Raw genomic sequence first — 25658 nt, forward strand, 5'->3', positions numbered from 1 at the left:
AGTTCAATCCTGTATGTTCTTTTGAATATATACTGTTATCAGTTAAATTCCGTCCCCCCACAAAAGACAGACTGAAGTCCTAACCCCCATGTCTGTGACTATGACCTTATTTGGAAACAAAGTCTTCGTGGATATAATCAAGTTAAGGTGAAGTCATACTGATTAGTTGGATCCTAACCCAGTATAACTGGTGTCCTTACAGAAAGAGGAGACGCTGACACACACACACACAGGGGAGGAGATGGCCATGTGATATCGGAGGCAGAGAGGAGGCTGATGCATCTAAAAACTCAGGATTTCCGGCAAACACCAGAAGCTACAAGAAGCAAGTGAGGCTACTCCTCTATAAGTTTTAGAAAGAGCGTGGTCTTGCAGATACCTTAATTTCAGACTTCTGGCCTCCAGAACTGGGAGAGAATACATTGTTGTTATTTTAAGCTACTCAGCTGGTGATTTTTTAGGGCAGGCCTAGCAAACTAATACTCGTATCTAATACAATTTCTTCAAAGTAAGCTTTCCTTGACTTCAGAGATTTGATCAAATTGTCCTTCAGATGATCCCACAGAACATATCACAGTTATAATTCGGTTTTCCTTGGTGTGACTGTCTGTCTTTTCCTTCCAATAGACTGTAAGCTCCATTACAGCAGACTATAAAGTACTTTATCAGACATTATTTTCTTTACATGTCATTTACAGTAGAAGCTAAATAGGCTGGGTTTATCTTTGTTCCCAATTGTCACAGGTATCTATCATTTCAAGGAGCTACATAATTTTCCGAGGGTTGTACAAATTTTAAGTAAAATATCAAGAATTAAACATTGTCTTTTGGCTAAATATTATAGTTTAAAGTCTGCTAAATATTATAGTTTAAAGTCTCATGCAAAAATGTACAGAGAATAATTTTTACGTTTTTACCTGGAGGGTTTTACCTTTCTCCATAATCAAGTGGGAAGAATTCCCCCTTATTTTTAAGGTATCCTTGCAAAAGGCTTGGTTCTGTATGCCACGGACCAGGTGATCAGGGTGGGTTAAGTGGATTATTCTTTCTTTAATCCACTAGTCTTTCCTGACTGTCATAAGCCAAAAAGATATTGAGCAGAACTGTATATAAAATGATATCCTGTTATGTATTTAAGGCATCTGTATCCCTGAGAGATATGATTGTGAACTATATTGATTTGAATTATTTGTACAAATCATGTAAATATGTGAAGCATTACAAATATGTACAAATGTATGAAAATTCATTTATATTTTATTTACTTTACAAATATGTCTTGTTTCAGTTCTTGGTTTTTGTCAAGGGGAGTTCAGAGAACTTTGATAATTAACTACTTCTTCTGTCTTCAGTGACCTAGGTTCATAGCAATTTATTATTTTTTTAGGTAAAGGTCAGAGAAAATTGAGACTGTAAATTCCGGCAGATAATTTAACCTCTCTAAGGCTCCTTTTTTAATCCAGTTCACCTAGTCAGTCTCAATAATCACAGCTGTTATTATTATCATCACTTTCAGCTGATTATTCTGAAAAGCTTTGTTAAATTCTATTGATCTTTACTTCATTTTGAATAACAAACTATTCCCCTAACTTGGGTGATATTCAGTTGGCTAGCTACAAACAGAAGGCTTTCATATACATGTAAATAGTTACAGTTTAAAGCAATGAAAATTATTAAAGGAACGATATGGATTGAGATTCTCTTGTGGTGGGAGTTGAGGTGATGCCCCCAGGAGAATGCCAGTTCACAGAGCTTCCTGAAATGAATGAGGAAGCTTCCATAAGGCTGCGAGGACGTTTTATGTTCCCTCAATCAATAGAGACACGACAATACCTTTATAAAGCGTGCACATGGGCATACACTCCAGAGATTCACTGAGAGAGTTGGTTTATCTATTCTAACGAATGTTGGTTAAATTGCATTTTCTTTTTCTCCAGAACCATCAATAGTTTCCCTTTTTCAGACTGAATACATAAATCAAAGAACATTTTTCATGAACAAACTATGATTATGAAACGCCTATTCTTCGTCTGTTGATCCCTAAAACTTTATTTACCCATGCATTTTTTTCCTTCACTGTATCAGATTAGAACTGCTCTTTTTCACTTTATTGTAGCTAGGACCATCTGTGGCTCTTGACTTGTCAGTGTATCGAGGAGCCCTCAAGAGCATAGATGATGTGAAAAACCCCACTGCTAAACTATTTCTTGCGTCCACACTTGCAGTATTTCATCAGCTTCTAATTATAGGACATAATTATTGGACTGCATTTTAGCATAATTACTAATGGGTTACTATACTAATGATTCTTTGATGCTATTTGTCCTATAAAATGTGTAGAACTACTTAAGGGAAAACAGTTTTCAGAGTTTCATAAAACTCTGAGGTTTTACTTTTAAATGATGTGCAACTAAATGTCAATATACTTCCAAGTTGTACTACCCACACGCCCTAACAAACTGCTGAAGTAAAATCCTTCCACATATTTTCAAAACTTTTTTTTAAAAAAAGAAAATCCGAAGAGGTCTCTTAAAATAACTATAACATGTGCTGATTCAATATGAAAACTAAGCTTTAAAAAAAATCTGCTAATGTTATCAGTGTTCCCCACTCGATAATAAAAAGTCTGAATTGATTTTTTTCCAGTTTTAGTACAAAATATATGACATAACGAATTTCAGCTTGATGTAATTTGAAATAGCCAATATATTAAACTCCAAAGTGAAATTTAAATTGGCAATCATGTCAGGTTCAAGTCCCTGAATGAATATTAATTTAAAAACTAATCATTTTCCAACAGGTTGAAGCTTCGAAATGCTAGTTCTTGAATAAAAGCTGTTAGATCCATTACTGTAACATCAGGCATTTTTTGTTTAGGAAACTAGACCTCCAACATTTGGTATGTCTGGCTCTTCCTAGCATCTTTTTTTTTGCCCAGGGAGTTAATTATTTAAAACTCATTTCTTTTTCTGGATTTGGTAAATTAGAATTCTGATTTTACAGATGGAAAGCTGATACTGAGTGAACTGTCTGAGGTAAGGTGTAAGGTCAGATCGGTTAATTAATTTTGTGTCTTTCTAAGTTAAATTCTGAGCCAACTCCATGAGTAAAGATGTTTTATTTTTATATACACACATACCATGTAAATTCATTGATTGTGGCCATATTGGAGGATGAGTAAAAACATATGCATACACTACAGACTTGCAATTTTTAACTTGACTAAGCCAGATTATCTGTGTGTTCTAGCCTATGCCCAGCATTATGAAGTCCCTAACCTCAAAATCAAACAGAATTTGGATGCACTGTATTATAAGGCAACAGAGAATAAGTTACATTTCATATTAAAATATGTTCTTTGCAGTTAACTAGTGAAAGAGTTACAAGCTGCATTTGTCCATATCTTGGCTATGATATCTACCAAAAAAATGTTTGTGTAAATACCAGATAGCAGGGGGAAGCAGAAAAAAGCACAAACCCGATTGTCAGTTGAGGACGAAGCTCTGTCACTTACCATCTCTGTCTAGACAACCCTACACAACTTAGAAGCTTTCCATACTTTCAAAGTCACTTACTTTTTAACGTAGAATTCCAGGAAGTCTGGTTTTGTTCATCTAGTCCTATCCTCTTACTACATAAGTAAGAAAACTGAGTCAAGTGTATTTGTTAAAACTACTGAGTAGCATTACTTGAGTCAGATTTCTCTACACCTCATCTCTATTCTTCCCACTGCTTTTTGTATTAACTTCCAAGGAATGAGCACATTCTTTATTAAACATCTATGAGTTATTATAAATATTGTAATATCTCAAATGTATTCAGACTTGTTTCCAGTTTAAAGGCACCCTACGCAGAACTCCAATTTAAATAATTGCTCTTTAATTTTTATTTGAATGAATCCAGGTCTCCATAATGCTGGGTACCCCCAAATCTATCAATAAATGCCAGACAAATAAATAAGCGATCTGCACGGCTTTTCTAATGATTTAGGACTGTTTCATTCTGTAGTTTTAACGTAAAATGTAGAATGGGGGGGAACTTATGTAAATGTAAATAAATAAAAGAAGACCACAAATTGGATAGGACAAATTTTCTCTTGATAGTCGGTTATGAAATAAAGCAGTCTCATTAAATCGTAAGTACTTTAACCTTTTCTTGAAAGAAGGGGAAGATTTAAAGATTTATAAAGAAATTTTGCCTAGACTAGGAAGTGACTCACATTTGACATGTATTGAAATGATAATGTTGATTCCAATAGGCACGCTAAGAGCATCTGACTCCCAGGGGAGTAATTCAGTCATGGTTACCTCTTCACATTTGGAATTTTAAACTTTCTTTGTAAAGCTTTTAATGTACTACTGCCTGCCAAAACATGGCACATTTTCACGGATAAGGCAAAATAAAGGCAAGTAAAAAGCATTTTTTTCATCAGCGTTGATATAAAAATATGCGACAAATATAGCTATTCAACATCGTTTCAAGATTCCATTTCTTCAGTCTTCGGTGTTTTTGGTTTTTTTTTGGCCACACGGCGGCACGCGGGATCTTAGTTCCCCAACAAGGGCTCAAACCTGCGTCCCCTGCAGTGGAAGCGCAGAGTCTTAACCGTTGGACCTCCAGGGAAGCCCCTCTGCAGTGGTTTCTATTTCCATTTTTTATATGGAAACGTCACAACACAATTCTGTTGGTCTGGTCAGTGGGTGGAATGGATAAGATATAGAACAAATTAGTCCCCTATCTGCTAACTACTGAACAAATGAGAGGCAAGCATGACACACTGAATCCATCATATGCTACAGATGTCAGACGTGACCTATCTTTTTGTAGGTCCTTTCAACCCTGGTGGCATGGAAACCTCTGTGTCCTGACAACCAAATTTTCTAAACTCATAACCTAATGAAAAGCAGAGTGGGGAGGGCGAAGGGTAAGCTGTGACAAAGTAAGAGAAAGGCATGGACATATATACACTACCAAACGTAAGGTAGATAGCTAGTGGGAAGCAGTCGCATAGCACAGGGAGATCAGCTCGGTGCTTTGTGACCACCTAGAGGGGTGGGATAGGGAAGGTGGGAGGGAGGGAGACGCAAGAGGGAAGAGATATGGGAACATATGTATATGTATAACTGATTCACTTTGTTATAAAGCAGAAACTAACACACCATTGTAAAGCAACTATACTCCAATAAAGATGTTAAAAAAAAAAAAGAAAAGCAGAGTAGATAAGTCGAACATGATGACTGAATATCACTGTGTCAATACCATCCTATGGAAATCAATCATTGCTAATTCTCTGCATTTCTATTTTAAACGTTCTTCCTTAGGCTTTTAATGCATTGCAGTGCACATACATGGCAGAATTTCATACTACCAGGCCAAACAAAGGTATGTTTCAAGTGTATTTACGTCCTCAATAACGGTAGCTATGCTGTAAGAGACTTTAAAATCCAGGTAACAATTTTCAAGACCTTCTGAGTGAGATAGGCTGGAACCTGGGACCCTTTGCTGCAGTGTTTACACCTGGACAAATGTTTCCTGGAGCAACAAAATATAAAGAAAGAAACTATAAGGGACTAAAAATAACTGCATGCATGTCCAGTTGGGGCAAATTATGGACAGGATACAAAAAGACAAAAAAAAAAACAACTGCCACTTCTGAAGAACCAGAGCAAAAGCAGGGGACCGCACATGCCCCCGGCACACAGCACCGCCAAAGGGGTGGGCAGAACACCTAAGCCACCACTGTGGCCCAACCCCTGGACACACCCCTACCCTCACCCCATATAAGGAATCAGCTCCACCCCCTTCAGGGAGCGAGCAAGGGAATCTGTTACTTGCTTTTTCTCCCCGCTGCTGCAGCAGGGGCCCCAGTAAAGCCTTGCCTGAATCTCTTGTCTGGCCTCTTAAGGAGGCCAAGAACCCTGGTAAGTAACATAAGGAAGTCTACCTGCTTCAGGGTGAGGGAAAAAATGTGAGAAATCAAAGATTATTTTCATAAAGTGCACGAGGGTTCAACTGTCCTCTAGGGCAAATGGGGTTTGCATGGACCACATCTGAGCACACCTATGAGAGCATATACTGAGAACTACAGTACACAGTACCTCTGGTATAAAAGGCAAGGGTGACTTAAGCTGCACTGGACCATTCCAGAACCCTAAAGAAACCAAAGAATAAACTGTCTCCATTCCTGACAACCATAAAATACCAACCATCTCACAGTTATCTCAGTCTTTAGCAGCTTCTAAGGCGAATACAAACTGTGGTTGACAACTGAAGTAATAATGTAACACCTTTTGAGTGTCTGATGTGTGAAGTTCATTAGTTCTAAGGTCAACATTTTAACACAACAGCCGAATTGTATTCATATCATCAGATGCTATCCACCAAAAACCACTGTAAAAACCAGGCAGGGGTCTTAATACTGCCAAGACTAGTAAAATTAGAACTAGACTGCAAAAGAGCCCTTCCACATTTTTGAGCAAAATAAAATACACTAAGCAAATAAAACAAACATTTCCTGAGGATATGACCCCAAATGGGATCGTGCCAACCTTCTGTGGGCATTTTCACAGTAATTTTGAGGGGGAAATTCTGGTATATCAAGAGATACATCATTAGGTCATTTAAATATCGCTTTTCTTTAGTTGTCACTTACACATAGTTGAAATCTAAAAGGTAGTGCTTCAAATCTGATGGGAAGATGCCATTTAAAGGAAAGAAAGGAAGATGGATCCCTGTGTTTAAACAAATGTTAAATATTTTTTATTTTACTCACCTGCACACTAAGATGAATCCATTTCTTCACAAGAATTCTCCCCAGTGTCATTACTTTCATTGGAGGCTGCAAACCATTTACTGTGCGGTAATAAAACATGGTCTCTTTCTCAGATATTGTAAGTTTGAACACAATCTGCCCATCCGCTGTCTTCTCTATAACACACCTTGGGAAGCAACCAGAAAAGAGAAAAGGTCAGCCTCCAACCAAAAGAGACGCTAAACCATCATCCAGTGATGGTGGTGTAACTGACCCCAAACTCCACTCAAAGTGTCACAATGAATAAGTACCTGAACGTTATCAAATTCAGGGCAAGCTTTCTCTCAATGAAGAAGCCCTTTTATTTCACTAAAAAATAGAATTCTTATTTACAATATATTGCCCCAGAACCTCCACTCCCTTTATCGGAGACTCATGATGGGAGCTCAAGTGGTCAAATCATCCTGCAAAACCAACATGTAGCCTATTGGCTCATTAGTTCCTCTGCTATTTCTTTTATAGGAAGCGGCACAATACACCACATCCGGCTTGGGTATTGAGTCACCAGCACAAATCTTTTTTCTTTTCTTTTTTTTTTTAACAAATCTTTTTTCTTTTCTTTTTTTTTTAATGTAAAGAGAGGTTAGTGTCCATAGAAGGCTCTAAACCGCTAACCCTGAGGTCAGAATCGCTCTATTTAATTCTCATGATGAAATGGAGAATGGACGACTATAGCCTTTACTTCGCTCATCATCAACTAGCCAGAAGCCAAAGCCAGTGTCTGTAGCTCGCCATGACCACACGGCCCAGCTGAGGCACTGAGATCATGGTAATGATCCTGGAGGAAAGGTCATCCAATCTTCTAAGAGTACAGTGCAATATTTTGATAAAATAGAAGAATTTTCAGAAAAATTTTAGGTCTGTGTAGGGCCAGTTATCAAATTACTTTGTTTTAATCACTTCTATTCTGATCACAATGGCACTCTTTTCCCATCCCTTTAAATAGACATTTTTATTTTTTATGTCTTCTAATTTCTCTATTGATTTATGTTTAATATATTTTATTTTATACTAATTATATCATTGCATGTGCCTAGCCACTCTGTACCCACTGAGCAGAAACAGATATGAACTTAAGCAACCCTTTCCTATTACATTTCAACCTAGCAACTCAACTTTTTAGCAGATGAGAGAAGAGCCCCCTGAGTAGATTACTCCTCCAAATCTGCTATTTAAAGAGAAATATCATGGACAGTAGCCATCAACATCCCCCCAAATAACTAGCTATTAAACATACTCATCAGCCTGCATCTCACAGACAAGAACTCAAGAAGGCGGTACATCCCAGGGAGGAGAATTTTATCAAGTCCTAGAGGAGTCTGGGTTCCTTTCTTCACCTGGTTGCCTCCTACTCAGCATCTCCAGGATAATGCCTGACCCTAGAATCCTCCCTGCTCAAGGTTCGTAAGGGGCCTTCCCTTGAGCTCACTTATCGTGCTGCCTTGGTAACAACACCCATCCATCCATCTTCCCATTCGATCATGAGTTTTCTGACAATAGCATCATAGCCTGGTTTATAGTAGAGCCTCAAAAAAATGAGTCAGTGATCTGAGTAGGAAGAATCGAAGAGGCAAAGGTAAGATTGGGCAAACCAAGAATTCTTGCTAAAGGTGTTTTTAAAACTTTCCTTAAAGGGCACATTTTTTCACAAATCATTCCTTCTCACTTGCATTTATTCTTTTTGAGAATTGAGAGGTAATATGACCGGAGAACACTTACCAGTCACTATTTCACTGTCACTTTTTTACTCTATCTGTACATATGTTGGGTGATAAAGTTATGAGGCCAAATATATATATTTTAAATAAGGCAAATAGGTTTAGTTGACATACAGATTTTATATAAAGTGGAAATACGATTTTATGGAAATTCTATTGTGATTGTTTTTAACCCTATGGAAATTCTATTGTGATTTTTTTTTTAACCCTTTGGTAGGTGAATATTTCTAAGTCACTGGAATGAAAGAATTTCTCTCTATTCCCTGTCTCTAGGTCTTAAACAATCTAAGAAGAGTTTGCCTCTGTTCATTTCTCTTGCGTTAAATCTACAAGTTAGAATTTGACCATTACTCAAGGATGTATTTGCCACATGCAGGCTTATTTCCCCAAGCTTACTGAAAATGCATTTCTTAATATGTTATTGATTATCTTCCTTGCTATTTTGTTTGCTTGTAAACATACTAGCTTGGGTAGATAATGAATGTGAGAGGAAGGCAGGTAGCAAAATATTTAGGAACTGGATTTATTTTGCTCCTGAATAAACAATAATTGGATAATCCATGTTCTGTTTGTTTTACTTATCTAGTACAAACACCCTGAAATTCCCCCAATTCCCACAGGTATTTCAGTTTTGAAAATGGAAACGACCTTGATGCATGGAACTCTCAAAACCATATACCATGTGCTACTGCCTCTATAAATACTCCTCTGTCTTATTTATACAAAATGATACCAATGGAAGATGAATTTGGTAGAGACATATCCCTTGTAAAAAGCTTGGAAAAAAATATTTCATCCTAGCCATATTTGTCAAGAGACAATTTTTTAAAACTCTTTGCACGTTAGTTACATAAACTAAGTAGGTTGGATTTACTGACATTTCAAACAGTAAGAAAACAGGGTTTTCTTTCAGGGCACATACAGAAATAGGGGTAACGGTCTGTGACGATTTTCACTCCAAATAAAACAAAATGAAAATATGCCAACTTTCACTTGGCGCATTAAAACTAAACACCAAAGATATTTAAGCCATATTTGCTTATGAAATTATAAGACTCTTCTGGTTTGTTTCATGAGTTTTTAGATATTTGGCCAACATCCTCATACAAAGAAAACTTCACAAGGAGAAGAGGCAAAAGCCCTACAGGAAGACGAAAGATGAGCAAAATATGCCTCAAAACTGTCCTACTCGTTCCAGTTTCCAGATTGTTTCTAAACACTTAGGGGAAACATTAGATACAGCTTCAGAAACTATTACAGAATGAAAATCAGGTGATTACAGAAAATAACCACAAATGTTACGGAAGCCCCCCTCCGAACTCACTGAAGGCATTTCTACTGGGATGAATGGCATGAATGCTTTTGAGAAGCTTTTATGCTTCTCTGTGTATTTCCTAACAGATGAAAACGCCAGGAAGCGAAGGGCCAAAAGCGACCTCTTTTCAGAGAGAGAGTGTCATTCATTTATTCAACTCATTATTGAGCATCTTCCAAGATGAGTTAAACAAACATCTCTTCCTGGGAAAATAAGGATGCAGACAACCCAGTCCTTAGCCCTCAGAGAACTACATGCCTAATGAAAATTGTATACTCTAGTAAGGGCAAGTTGTTTATACAAACCTGGACCAAAACTTTGAAAATATCCATTATTTGTATTGCTAGTCCCCATGACTTAAAACTCACACGGAGCCTGGTTGAGCCTCTGAAAACTAAGACCAAAAGTTTAGCTAAACTGCTGGAAAAAAAAAAAAAAGAGCCAGGTGTAAATACGTCTGCCTGCCATGAAATTATTTTAACACACTCTTCTCTGAGGGTTTACTTCATCCATGGAAAGGAGAAAAATACTTCGAACTTAGGAAAAATTATTTGGAATATAAAGTTGACCAGGAGAGCCTAATATAGGAGTAGGTCTTCAGTTGCATCAATTCCAAAGTGCCTTCATTTCTAGGTTGGAATTCAAGTTGCAATACCCTTGACTCTTACTGATTTTGCAGGACCCTAGGAAAGCTTACACTCCCTCTGCTACTTACATTACACCTTCTTGCTCGGGTTTCAACCACACAGCTAGAGTAAATGACGCCGCCAACCTGGCAGCAGGAGGAGAGGCAAAGCAACTCTGGTGATTTCCAAAAATGAAACTTGCAGAAGGGCCGTGGGCATCGGGACTCAGATCACGCCGGTCTACGGTGATGCAGCCGCTGAGGCCCGCTGAGAAGAGGTCAGTGTAGGTGGGGGGCGACGATCGGTAAGGACAATCCTGAATGCAGAACCGCTGGGGACAGACCCGAAGGCCTTCAGCTGCAGCAGAGCTCTGACAGAAGGTGCTTCGGGCTGGGAGTCCACACGTCGCTTGGGTCGGAACCACCGAAACCTTCTTGAAAGCTGCCACGTTCTCCAGCCTTGGGAAAAGGCCCTGCGAGTCAGCCCATGATATGGAAGCAAAATAAGTAAAGAGCCACGTTTTAGGGGTGGGAAACAAGAAGCCGAAGCCCAAAGAAAGTGCCAGGTAATTCATGTTTACACAAAAGCATTCTCCTTCCAATCAAGCGTTCCTAAATAAATAATCAGGCCGACGGCGCTGGCCAGCGACTCTTTAACACGGCGTGCTTTAAATAACATTGAGATAAATCCATTTTCGGCAAACCGCAGACGCCTTTTCACACTGGGGTAACACCGGAGGCCTCCTTAGTGATGGCGAAGACATGAGTAGCAGCTGGTGTCTGGGAATCAAAAGCAGAGAGTCAAGGAAGAGCTGTTACTGTTACATCTTTAAAACTGTCGGTACATTCTAAGCAGGGGGATTCCGAGTCCCCAGGAAACATGATTAAACTTCTTAAAAACATTTTGAAGTACACTCTCTAGAGTAAAACACTCATTCTTTTGGTAACTCTCTTCATCGGGCAAATCAAGCACTCGAAAAGCCCACAGGACAACCAGTTGGACGTATACGTATGTGCACATACTTTTATCAATATATTTCCCCACACAGTAATTTCAGATTGCTACTCCACCCCAGGGAATTAGCACTAACCACTCTCCTTCACAAGGTAAAGAACTATATAGATTTCCTTCACACACGCACGGGACGTTGTTAACGCAGAGCTAACTTGCAGATGTCCCGAATAAAGCTGGCAAAGCACTTTGGGCCTTTCCCCCCGCCTCATCGCAGCATGTGCGGCAACTTTAAGCTCACGGTAAAGCTGATTAGAAACCCAGCACCATCTGTCCGTCCCACGCCTCAGTATTTAGCAAACGTTTGTGTGTTTCCTCGTAAGACTTTGTGTAGGTTACATATGGACCCCTGATACTGTGTAAGTAATTGTATTGATAAATAAGCTGAGTTACCATTTCTTTATAGCATTTCAACCAGGCCCCTCACTGTGACAAATGGCTCTTCACAGGACCGCTGTCCCTGGTTGCCTGGCAACGCTGCGGTAACCTCCGGAAAGTCTCAGCAAATAGGCCACAGCAGCAGGACGGCCGCATGGAAGACTTGGGTGCCCAAGTCAGGGATTCTGCGCAGCGAACGCTTGGTTACCTGAAACTCAGAGTGCAGTCTGCTGGCTGGCCCGCCTGGAACTGAGCTCCTCAGCCTCCAGCAGGTGCCTCAAGCAGTGGGAGGGACCAGCATGGGGCCAGGCATGCATAATTTTAAAGTAGCAGTGCACCTTATCCTCTAATCCCTTCTTTTGCCCCTCCCCTTTCCCTGGCTTTCATGCACCTCAATCCATTTAATCATGCCATCAAAATGATCTTACAGAAGCAAAAGGACCGCTGACTTCTTAGCTGCTTGACTGGATATGAATATGTGTGTATTTACGAATGCATGTTTGATGTCAATTCTATGTAGTTTTATTACATCCAAAACTCTCTTCAACCGTCTGGGACATCCCATCCTGCAGGAGAAACATTCTAAAGCAACTGATACTTCTATCCCTCCACTGTCTTATAAATGGAAAACTCATTTGGGAAACAACTAGCCAGTTGGGCTTTTTCTATAAGTTATCATATTTAGAGAAATGTTTAGAAGTGAGAGAAATGTCTGTATGGCATTTCTTGTTAGTAAGGCAGGCAGAGACAACTCCAGAATGTCTTCACTCAAATTTCCTTTCATTTCTCTTCCAAGAGAGACCTGGCCATAACTTTTAAGTATCCACTTTACCAGTCAGAACTAGGTGCTTCCAGAGGAAATCTTCATCTTTTGTCAAATTATCCTATTCCCTCTACTAGTTGATTATTATAATCTTGCAAGGGCAATTTTTATTTAAAAGCAAATTTTAATGTAAAACCAGCTAATATGTAAGGAAAATCTGGGGAAATATGTTTGGAAATAGGTACGTAGGACACAGTGAAGTAGACAAATGGATTACTCACACCTCTACAAAACATGCAACCAATATTGGTCTTCCAATGTGTTATTCAATGTCTGGCTCCTCTTATTGCCTTAAGAATCCAAAGATTAACTTTAATTTTTAATTGTGGTGCTTCAGTATATCTTTTGGGTCACCATTCTGGGGATAAAAAATCATCTCCACATAACAACTCCTGCTTTGTAGTAGGAAGTCATGACTCAAAAGAGACGATCTAAGATTAGCAACTCTGCTCCACAACCAGAAACGCTGCCTGTAATTTGCAAGGGCAGACAATGGATTGACACAGCCCTCAACTTCTGCAATTCTGTACTATCAATCGTGAAGATACATCTGGTAAATGATTTGGGCACCAACAGTTCTACCACCACTAGAAGTGCCTGAGAAGTAAGTAAAGAAAAAAAAAGTAAGAGTGTACAGGAGGAAAGTTTAGTTCAACACAAGTAACTATGTGCTACTATTTTTCTCATATATTTTCATGGATTCACTGGGTAGTTCTGTTCTAGACCAGCTTGGCTGGGGCTGGATGGTCTGATGTGGCCTCACTCTCTAATCTAGCAGGTGGCTTGACACTCATGGGGGTCTAACCCAAGCTCATTCTGGTGATAGCAGGAAAATTCTGAGCAACCTAAGATGGGAGAGCCTAAGGCAAAAGTATTATTCGGGCATCTGCTTCTATCATATTTGCTAATGTTCCCATTGACCAGAGCAAGTCACATGGCCAAGCCCAGATTCAAAGGCTGTGAAATTGACTCAGTTCTTCAAAGAACAGTTGAGAATTGCTAGCAATTTCTTCTTCTAGTGGTAAAGACATCATTGACTCAGCATTTCCTTCCTCCGAAAAAGTCCAAAACATGGTCTTTTAGACAACTGTAAGTAATTTCATACTCATTATTGTGGAAAACATTACTATAATAAGCTTAGTTTTTCAAGTCCTTGAGGCTTAGCGCCTACTGATGGACAAAATCAAGGGATATCCTTGGGTTAACATTCTTTAATTTACTATTAAAATTGACTAACCTCTGCCATAAATGATCTAGAAAAACAGTGAACGTATAATAAGTACTATTAGATGTGAAATTAGAGGCATAAACTACAGAGGCAATGTGATTACAGATACAAGAAAAAGTAGACAATTTTATGACAATTAAACTTGAGTTCTTAGGCAAATTGGAAAAGTTGCTTAAAATATTTCCAACTTAGACTGATTCAAGAAGAAAGAGAGATGGAAACAACCCAGATGTCCATCAGCTGCAGAACAGATAAAGAAATTGTGGTATATGCATAGGCTGGAAGGAGAAAGCACAAAGAAAGAAAAGTGAACTACCATTACAAGCAACAACGTAGATAAATCTCACAGACATGGTCGTCAGTGAAATAAGGCAGACGTCCCCAAGAACATAGTGTAAGATTTCATTTATATGGAGTGCAAAGGCAAAGCTAATCTGTGGTGACAGAAGTCAGAATAGTGCTCTCTTTAAGACAGAGGAAGAGACTGGAAAGTGTTCAAAGAAGCCAGCAGGAGTGCTGGACATTTATCTTGATATGGGTGGTGGTTACACAGGTGGATACATTTTTAAAAGTTCCTCAAGCTTTACTTAAGGTTTGTTCGCTTTGTGCAAATTATACCTCTATAAAAAAAAACAGTAGTAAATTAAAAAAAATTTAAGATGAATAGTTCTATCTGTTATAGTCTGCAGTTAAATGTCTTCCCACAAGGAAAATGGTGGGCCTGGAGAGTTGTGCAAATCAGTTATACCACCCATCTGGGAAAACTGTAATTCCAATTTTTACAAACATTCTTGCAAATCGAATAAGAGAATATTTCCCTTCTTTTTTGAAGCAGTATAACCAAAAGAGAGAGGGAGAGAGAGTGAGTGCGTGCATGTGTGTGTGTGTGTGTGTGTGTGTGAGAGAGAGAGAGAGAGAGAGAGAGAGAGAGAGAGAGAAGATAAGGGAAAATTAAAGACCAATCATGCTCATATACATACTGCAAAAAAAAATTCTGAATAAAACATAAGCAAACTGAATTGAGAAGTATATAAGAAGCTTAAATCTTTTAAGTTGGCTTTATTCCAGAATTGCAAAATTGGTTTGAATTTAAAAAATATATTAATTCACCATAAAAATAGTAAAAATTCTTGTGAGTTTTTAGGACCAAAACCCTTAACAAAATAAAGAAGAAAACTTCTATAACTTGACAGTTTACAAAAGCAACATCATAAATAATAATAATCAGGATAAATAGCACTTTTGTTAAAATCAGGAGCAGTGCAAGAACACCTACTATCACAGCTTCTAATCAACATTTTACTAGCCAGGGCATGAAAATAAGGAAAAGATAAACCAAAGCATAAGTACTGAAAATGATTATCAAATGTCATACATTTCTCTAAATAACAAAATCCAAAGACACATATTTGACCTAGGTTCTGGAGAGAAGATGTACATATGATGAAAGCTGCTCATCAATTTGGGGCTCTTTTTTCTAGGCACATACTACTTGACCCCTTGTCAAGTTAGAGGTGGCCACGTGACTTGCTTTAGCCAATGAAATATGAGCCACTGCCAGGGGAAAGCTACAAGGACCAGTGTGCAATTTCCTGTGCTCACTCTGCCACGTCCAGATGGTGCCTGCTCTGTCAGCCTCTTGCCCTGGCTGGGAAGACATAGATCAGAGTCTGCTTGCCAGCCCTACTGGACACATAGCATGTGTGAAAAATAACTTTTATTGTTTAAAGGAATTTTTTGAAATCTTGGCGTTCTTTATTACTGCAGAATAATTTAGTTTAATACGAGTGATGCAAAGATCAACAAACAAAAATCAACTGCACGTCTCTGTGACAGAGGATGAAATAAACAAATTAGAAAATATAACTAAAAGATGCTATTCATATTATAAGGTACTTAAGAACAAATCTAAAAAATGCATTACTACTATGAAAAAAATCAAGTTTTACTGAATAACATTTAAGAGACCAAAAACAGAGAGAGAAATTATGTTCTTGGATTCAACGACTATCATGAGGACGAAGTTTTCATATAGTTGTCTATTAATCCAATGCAATTCCTATGAAAAGCACAGCAGAGTTACTCATGGAACTTGACAAACCTATTTTAAAACATATAAAAAAGAGGAAACAGCCGACAGTATCCAAGGCACTGCAAACATAGAAGATGAGGGACTTTGCTAACAGATATCAAGATGTATATAGGGCCATATAAACTAGGAGTGTGCAACATTAATGCAGAGATGGGGAAAAAAATCCAATAGAAACATCAAGAACCACAGGAAAAGACTCACACATATATAGACTTATATTTGTCCCTGCATATCACTAAAAAAAAGGATGAACTAGTTAGTAAATTTTACAAGGAAAATCAATTCCACTTACTGGAAAATAAAATGAAATTGGATCCCTACTTCTCAGTATATACGAAAGTTACTTCAAGATAAATCGAGACCTAAACGTTTAGAGACAAAACTTGAAAATCTCTTGAAATTAAAGAAGATGCTTTAACCACCTTAAGATGGGAACATATTTCTTAAACTGGACACAAGTGCAAAACATAAAAGATAAATAAATGGGACTACATTAAAATCAAGAACTTCTGTTCATCAAATGTCCCCATAAAGGGAAAACCCAAGAAAACCTAAGCCACAACACTAGAGACATGTCACACATGTGATGGGAAAAGAATGAACACAGAGAATGCTTAAATAATTTCTGTGAATCGAAAGACGAATATTCTAATTCTTTTTAAAAAGACAGATGATATAAACAAGGATTTCAGAGAACAGTAAACATGAGGGGCCAATAAACTTACAGAAAGTATTGGACTTCATCAATATTTACAGAGAGGCAAATTAAAACCACAATGAAATTTTATTTTACACACGCTAGATCATACAAATTTTATATTAGGACAACGCCAACCATTATGAAGGGTATGTAGCAAAATGAACTCTAAATATTGCAGGTGGAAGGGTAAATTAATGCAAATGCTCCAAAGAACAATTTGGCATATTTAGAAAAGTTGAAGCTGCCTACACTCTAAAAAACAGCATGTTCACACTTATGCACATTCATTAGAAAACCTTAGTGCTTTGCGCCAGGGGGCATATTCTGTATTTCACAGCAGTCGTTTCTGGTAATGCCAGAAAGCTGGAAGCCATTCAATGTCTATAATAAATATCAATAAATCACTGACATCTTCCTATGACAACAAATTCTGCTATCTGTTGATCTCTTTCTCGCTCTTCTTATTTCTTCTGCCTTTTTGTTCCCCCTGTGCTTCCTGATTTTCTATGATGTAAGTTGACTGTTGACACAGTCATCCAACCAAGTAACCAACCACAGGTTACAGTGGGCAAGCACGACGCATTGAGTATAATATTCTGATTCTAGGTTTTTATCTTTCCAGCAGTTCATGGTAGCTGAGAACACCTAGCATCTATCATCGGGGATTTTTTCCAATTATATCCTTACCCTTTTTCACATTTGAAAATTCAGATGGCTAGTTCTCGGATAATTAAAGATGGGGTTAGTCATAACGGTCATCACAATAGATGCCGTATACTGAGTGTCTCACATGTAGCAGGCACCATACACATGATTTATACGCGTGTGTGTATTTACATATACACACATAGCCATCTCATCTTTACTATAACTCTAGGAGGTAAGTGCTCTTACCTCATTTCACAAATGTGGAAATTGCAATTTGGAAGGGCTTGATTCTGTTTGTCTTTGCATCTTGAGAAATGAGCATGTCTAACAGGAGGGGCACTCAAACAATGTTTGATTTTTTAATTTCGTGTTCTTTTTTTTTATTGTATTTTTCTTGCCAGAATTGAAAACACTAGCTATTTTATAGACTATATTAGTTTTGCCAATATAGAAACAATCTTTGTGCTTTCAAATTATAAAGAGATTAAATGACAAAAATGAATCTATAAAGTCATCAAAGTGCAATGTTTTTGACCAGTGTGTCCTACTTACAGTGTAACAGCAGCACCAGTATCAAGTGTGACTAGGATACAGGGGTGTCAACCTCAGGTTGTGGCCTGGGCTGCGGTCCTGTCAACCTGAAGGACTGAACCAAGATTATAAATCAAACAGGGTGGTGGTCCAGGCTAGGGGGTGGTTCAGGAAACATATACTACCCAGTTAGGAAGGTGCAGGACGGAGAGGCCGAGAGAACAAGAGAGATGTTAAAAGTAAATGACTCAGGCTTTCCTGGTGGCGCAGTGGTTGAGAATCCACCCACCAATGCAGGGGCAAGGGTTCGAGCCCTGGTCCAGGAGGATCCCACATGCTGCGGAGCAACTAAGCCAGTGCGCCACAACTACTGAGCCTGCACTCTACAGCCTGCGAGCCACACCTACTGACCCCACGCTCTAGAGCCCGTGAGCCACAACTACTGAGCCTGCGCTCTAGAGCCCGAGCTCCACAACAAGAGAAGCCACTGCAGTGAGAAGCCCACGCACCACAACGAAGAGTAGCCGCCACTCACCACAACTAGAGAAAGCCCACGTGCAGCAACAAAGACCCAACACAGCCTAAATAAATAAATAAGTAAACAAAATTTATGTAAAAAAAGTAAATGACTGAGTTGGTAAGTGGGTACAGTAACTCGGATAGAGAGGACCATGGCTGCTAGCATTAGCAGACTCTTCCTGAGACAGAGGACAGTGTAAGCCAATACCCAGTCTGGAAGTAGACACAGCCAGGCGGAGGAGGACCCAATCAGATGGATATGCCCTGACATATGTTTAAAGTACATTTAATAAGATGAGGAAAAACTGAGTTTCTTCTCTCCTCCACTCCATACATTTTCTCTTTTAAAATTACACAATGTGTGAACACTGTAAAAAAGATTTTTTAAGCAATATGAGGAGACAAAATTGAAGACTTCATCCACACCCATCATCTCTTCATTAAGCCTCTGTTAGAATTTTTTTGACCTTCTTCTACAAGCATGAAGTATGTATATTCTACACCAATCAGATTCCACATTGTGAAAATTTCAGCAAAATGCTTCCTATTTTTGGAAAATCCCCATCCATTTTCTTTTGCGATTTTCTGAACCAATACAATCCCTTACAATGCTTAAAATTCAGAGCATAAAGTAAATCATTTTCCTTGAATAGGAATAGTTCACACATTATTTGATTTCTAAAGTCTTAAACTAAGGTACTTACTGACAAAGTAAGAATAAATCTAAGTATCATGTGAGTCAAAGTGACTCGTGACCTAAAGGTGAAAGGTTAAAGAGTCAGTGCTGGAGGGGCCCTCTCCTCTGATTTTCTGGTCGTATTGATATGGAACAATCATCATCCAGGTCTCTGAATAACTACACCTAGATCACACAGATAACCTGCAATGGACATGTAACATGCAGGACATGTAGCATGAATGAGAGATAAACCCACGTGGTTTTAAGCCACTGAGATCCTAGGACTGCTTGTTATGACAGTAGGGACTATCCTCTGTGATACACAGGGCCTGCTGCATTTTCTTATACAGCTGTACCTGCAGCAGGAAAACTGCCGACACTCCTATCAAATGTACTTGCAAACAAGGCTGGTGCATTCAATGGACAACTAATGACCTAATTTGCATCCATAAAAACCCATATCCTTCAGTCAGTGAGCACAGCTGTCCCCGAAGAGTGAAAGCATCTACCTGTAGTGCCTGGAAGGGAGTGACTGCATCTTTAATTCTTCAGGCATACTGAGGAGGCAGCAGCTCTTTGGCCCCCAAGAGGCTAGAAGTCCTTTCATAATGTTGCATCCAGTTGGTTGGCAAACGGGTATCAAAACAAAAACACAAAAAACTGGTCGCCATCTTCTCAGATGGGTCTTAGAAAAGGAGACAGTTTATTCCAGCAAGGAAAACTGTTTGAGAGAAAGAGAAACCTCCCCCAAGAAAAGGGCCTGTAAGAAGAAGACTACAGGTAAGAACATGCTGGAATGTAAGGATAAAGAAAGGACGTAAGGCAGTAGCAAGTGAGATCAGAGAAGACAACCAGAAACAGGGGGATCGTTTGTGAAGCAGCGTTACTGCCAGTCACACACCCCATCTAGGAGGGCAACTAGGAAGGCCCCTTTATACCACCCCCATTAGTTCAGTTCAGTCTTAGGCAGAAGCTACATCTGAATTCGAGGATAACACCAATAGCCCATAGAAGGGAAATCTCCTTCCTCGGAGTGGGTTAGAGATTCACCCACGGGCTCACCCACGGGCTCAATGGAAGTTGACTTCTTGGAATGCTGTGATCCTCAAGGCCAGGCCTAAAATCCCCAGAATGGAGCACTTGCCTCCTAGAGAACGACAGAAACGTCAGAACCTCTTACTTCCAAGAAGAAAACGAGCCACCAGGAGATAAGGCACGCCACAGCACTATCCAATAGAGAAACTAGTAACCTGCCCTGAGGGATGCGAGCCCTCGGACTTAGGAGACCACAGTGGAAGATGTTGCACAGTCGGAAGAGGCAGTCACTGAAAAGATGAGCAAAGCACCACGCCTTGCTGGTGAGGTTCAGCCCTATCCCCGTAAGATGTTGAGAAGCTGGTGAGGGACACAGTATGTCTTAGGGGTATTTCAAAAAAAAAAAGATAAGGTTAAATGAACGGACCACATACCCACCATCACCTGGAGCATTGTGACAGGTAGGACCATTTAGTGGGTAAGAATGCAAGCTCCAGAGACAGCCTGGGTTAGAACCCTGACTCTACCCCCTATATTTGCTGTGTGTTCTTGGACAGGTTACTTAACCTCTGTTTTTCAGCTTCCTCATCTGTAAAATGGGAATATTACCTACCTCCTAGGGTTGTTGGGGGATTAAATGTAGAGAACATAGACTAGTTTTTCACTGTTAGCTTTCTTTATATATATATTTTTCCAATTTATACCTACTGAGTTTTTCTGTAATTGTACATCCAAAGACAATAGAGAGAATAAGTACATTTGGAGGAAATACTACCATACATTTTTCTATCATTAGATTTCAAACACTTTTATAGATTATCTCATTTGATCTTTATAACAACACTACAGATTGGACACAGACAGCATCACTCCCAAAATACACATGAAGAAAAAGATAATCTGGGCTTACATCGCTTGATGGGCAAGTGGCAAAGCCCAAATTAACTGGACTGGACCTAGTACCTGTCATCTTATTCAAAGGCCGAACTCAGAGGTTTCGTGAAATGCTGGGGTATTGAATGATGTCTTGAGAATTAATGGTTTTTATAGATAGAGGAGAACACAATGAGCCTTTCAAGTGACAGGAACAACATAAGTGAAGACACCTAGTTTAGAATAAGATTGTCCTACATTTCCAGGACATGTATTTCCTATAGAAATACATACATACAATTCATTGCCCTAAAGTAGATTATATCCGATTTCCAAATTTTTCTGAGAATGTTCAAAGCATTAGCAAGGGTATTATAAATAACTCTGGGAGCCCCCGGTTTTTATTCAGTTTCTAGGTCCTAGCCATTCTCATTCTACTGCCTTGATCAAAATTGTTGAACACATGTCCTTATCGTTCGTAAATTACGCACACCCTCAGATGGCCCAGGAATTGCATTTGTTTGAGGCACAAAAGCTTCACGTGGATATTTCAGGTTGCGCTGGGACACGTGGGGAACCTGATACCGTTGATAGCGTGTGGCAGGCCATCTAACTCCTGTCCATTCTTTCTCCTCGTGCTGGGCAAGGGCCAAGACTGAGCCTGGCAGGTGAATTCAAGATTGGCTTCCTAGAGCTGAGCCTGGCAGGGACGTAACAGCTGCCAGGCCGTACGGGACAGGTAGCGGCCGGCAAGTTAATAGCTAGCGAGCAGGACAAATAGGTGGGTGTGGGTCTGAAAATGAAAATGACACAGTGTGAGGGAAGGACAGCAGGCAAGCAGAGCACAGGACGGAGCTCCAGCCAGACAGGCAATCGGCAATAATTAAGGCTCAAGTTTCTGCAAAGAGCCCCGTTCCTCAGAATCAGGTGCCTCCCTCTTTACAAGGGGGAAAGCCCTGGATTGCCTGAAACCCACGGGTGTGCTATTTCAACATGCTTTTGAGAAAGTGCCGTCGCAGGGAGGGAGGAAACATGAAGACACAGCAGGTTTCAGGGCATAGTGAGCTAAGCAGGGAGGGTGGTACATCTGGTCTTAGAAACTCAACCCAGCTGAATAACCCCTAAAGCACTCCCAAAGAGTTAAAAAAAAAAAAAAAAAAGAAAATGTGTGCTACACTTAGAATGAAAGAGAAGATGTAAAAATCATGATGGGAAGAAAAATTATTTTGCTTAGGAGAAAACGCCAATATTATGTGTTTGAGAGCTCTTTTGTCTTAATTTAGGGAAAATAATATGGAATCTGCTGCATCAGTGGACTTTTCTAAAAGGTCTCTGTAACTCTCCATGTAATTTACTTATGTGGTTTATTAGTATAATTTTTAGGTTCAGAAGTCAAAGGCCTCAAGAGAAGAGCAAGAGTTAGAAAAATGATGAGGATAATAAAATTTGAGCAAAATACATTTGCAGAATAGTTTCTAAAAGTTATGTAAACACTATCATTATCAGCAAAACTGAAACAGATAGTTTGAGAAATAAGAGATTTTACTGGAAAGAAAATTGCTTGTGAGGGAGGTGACGTGAGGCTCAACTCTGATGGGACTATTGTTAGGGTTTGAACGCAAACCCAGGTCTCCTGATGACCAGACCAGAATGATTTCTATCTCGTTCCACACCCAAGAACAGATTTGATTACATGTGATTTTGCATATATGTAAAATTACAGATTTTGCATATACACAAAATCAAACAGTTCATGAAGAAGAATTAAGGAACATGAGTATGTGAGCAATCCCTTTGTAATAATAACAATACCAACAACGTTATAAGTGTTAAATGAGTGTACAGTACTCATCACGTTGGAAAAACTATCTCATCTATCTATACAAAAACCTCCAGCAATAATGAACATTACTTGAGATATCAGGATGCTGGGACCAGGATATTAAGGAATTTGTTGAAGAACGACAATATTTAGGAAGAAATACAAGATTCAAATCGAGCTCCCTCTAAATCTTTACCAAATGCCACATTGTCATTTAAAGCAATGATCTCAGAACATTCTCGTGTTAGACCTTTTCTTATATTCTACATGTACCCTTAAAGTAATTTAGGAGGTCCTGAGCATCTACAGTCTACCAGGCACTGTGCTACACTGACTGATGAATGGATACCAATTCTAAGAAAACCCTTGAAATTAAGAATTGGTCTTTTGCTTAAAAAAAAAGAAAAATAAAGGATTTTATTTTAGGAGAGAAGAGAAAGTCCTTAGTTTAACTGAGATCCACAGATGCAGCCCCTTTTGGCTGTAGGGTGTTCAGATGCCTCCAGTTCTGTTGTTTGAGAATCACAATAATAGAGCACATTCAGAAGGATCATCTGAGAAAAAGCCAGGAAGTTGGGGGAAAAAATGAGGAGTAAAGCACAGTTTTAAATGAGTACTTGATAAGATTAAAGTTATTGGCAATAAGGGAGCCACTTTATGTAGGGGCAAATGAATCAACTCTAATTTTAACCTAAAATACCACTATAGGGGCAGTAAAATTCTTTCTACTTGGATAAATACTCTCTATTTGAATTACAGCTTGCAGTGAAAATGTAATAAAAATGTAACTTGACAAGACGCTATGACCACAAGAAAGGAGCTCTTTGTCAGTCAGCTGCAGGACTGGCCACCAGAATTGAAATGGAACTAGAGTAAAATCTGCAAATGATCCATCAAAAGCAGGGTAGAGGGCTTCCCTGGTGGCGCAGTGGTTGAGAGTCCACCTGCCGATGCAGGGGACACGGGTTCGTGCCCCGGTCCGGGAAGATCCCACGTGCCGTGGAGCGGCTGGGCCTGTGAGCCATGGCCGCTGAACCTGCGCGTCCGGAGCCTGTGCTCCACAATGGGAGAGGCCACAACAGTGAGAGGCCCGAGTACCGCAAAAAAAAAAAAAAAAAAAGCTGCAGCCACCAAGAAGCCTGTCTGCGAGCACAGGTCACTATCCACACCTCCCCTCCCGGGAGCCTGTGCAGCCTGCCACTGCCAGGAGGCTACAGTGCTGGACCCCCTATGGCAAAAAACTAGCAAAACAGGAACACAACCCCACCCATTAGCAGAGAGGCTGCCTAAACCCATAATAAGGTCACAGGCACCCCAAAATACACCACCGGATGCAGTCCTGCCCACCAGAAAGACAAGATCCAGCCTCATCCACCAGAACACAGGCACCAGTCCCCTCCACCAGGAAGCCTGCACAACCCACTGAACCAATACTAGCCACTGGGGACAGACACCAAAAACAACGGGAACTACAGAACTGCAGCCTGCGAAAAGGAGACCCAAACACAGTAAGTTAAGCAAAATGAGAAGACAGAGAACACATAGCAGATGAAGGAGCAAAGTAAAAACCCATCAGACCAAACAAATGAAGAGGAAATAGGCAGTCTACCTGAAAAAGAATTCAGAGTACTGATAGTAAAGATGATTCAAAATCTTGGAAATAGAATGGAGAAAATACAAGAAACGTTTAACAAGGATCTAGAATAACTAAAGAGCAAACAAACAATGATGAACAACAAAATAAATGAAATTTAAAATTCTCTAGAAGGAATCAATAGCAGAATAACAAAGGCAGAAGAATGGATAAGTAACCTGGAAGATAAAATAGTGGAAATAACTACCACAGAACAGAATAAAGAAAAAAGAATGAAAAGAATTGAGGACAGTCTCAGAGACCTCTGGGACAACATTAAACGCACCAACATTCGAATTATAAGGGTCCGAGAAGAAGAAGAGAAAAAAAGGGACTGAGAAAATATTTGAAGAGATTACAGTTCAAAACCTCCCTAATATGGGAGAGGAAATAGTCAATCAAGTCCAGGAAGCACAGAGAGCCCCATACAGGATAAATCCAAGGAGAAACACGCCAAGACACAACACATATTAATCGAACTATCAAAAATTAAATACAAAGAAAAAATATTAAAAGCAGCAAGGGAAAAGCAAGAAATAACATACAAGGGAATCCCCATAAGGATAACAGCTGATCTTTCAGCAGAAACTCTGCAAACCAGAAGGGAGTGGCAGGACGTATTTAAAGTGATGAAAGGGAAAAACCTACAACCAAGATTACTTTACCCAACAAGGATCTCATTCAGATTCGACGGAGAAATTAAAACCTTTACAGACAAGCAAAAGCTAAGAGACTTCAGCACCACCAAACCAGCTTTACAACAAATGCTAAAGGAACTTCTCTAGAAGAGAGAGAACTACAATAACAAACCCAAAACAATTAAGAAAATGGTAATAGGAACACACATATCAATGATTACCTTAAAGATAAATGGATTAAGTGCTCCAACCAAAAGACATAGATTGGCTGAATGGATACAAAAACAAGACCCGTATGTATGCTGTCTACAAGAGAACCACTTCAGACCTAGGGACAAATACAGACTGAAAGTGAGGGGATGGAAAAAGATATTCCATGCAAATGGAAATCAAAAGAAAGCTGGAGTAGCAATTCTCATATCAGACAAAATAGACTTTAAAATAAAGACTTCTACAAGAGACAAAGGACATGGCATGATGATCAAGGGATCAATCCAGGAAGAATATAACAATTGTAAATATTTATGCACCCAACATAGGAGCACCTCAAAACATAAGGCAAAGGCTAACAGCCATGA

The 25658-nt window shown here is 39.3% G+C and overlaps 1 protein-coding gene across 1 annotated transcript in view; it reads right to left on the reverse strand.

Moving 5' to 3' along the window:
- Positions 1-11044, reverse strand: part of USH2A (usherin) — a 784083-nt gene extending 773039 nt beyond the window's left edge. The window contains exons 1-2 of the mRNA XM_019920609.2: positions 10560-11044; positions 6773-6938 (exon numbers count right to left, since the gene is read on the reverse strand). Coding sequence (XP_019776168.2) covers positions 6773-6938; positions 10560-11044 — 651 coding nt within the window. The remainder of the gene's footprint in view (positions 1-6772; positions 6939-10559) is intronic.
- Positions 11045-25658: the final 14614 nt, after the last annotated feature.

Source organism: Tursiops truncatus, chromosome 1, assembly GCF_011762595.2.
Source record: "Tursiops truncatus isolate mTurTru1 chromosome 1, mTurTru1.mat.Y, whole genome shotgun sequence".
Lineage (NCBI taxonomy): Eukaryota > Metazoa > Chordata > Mammalia > Artiodactyla > Delphinidae > Tursiops > Tursiops truncatus.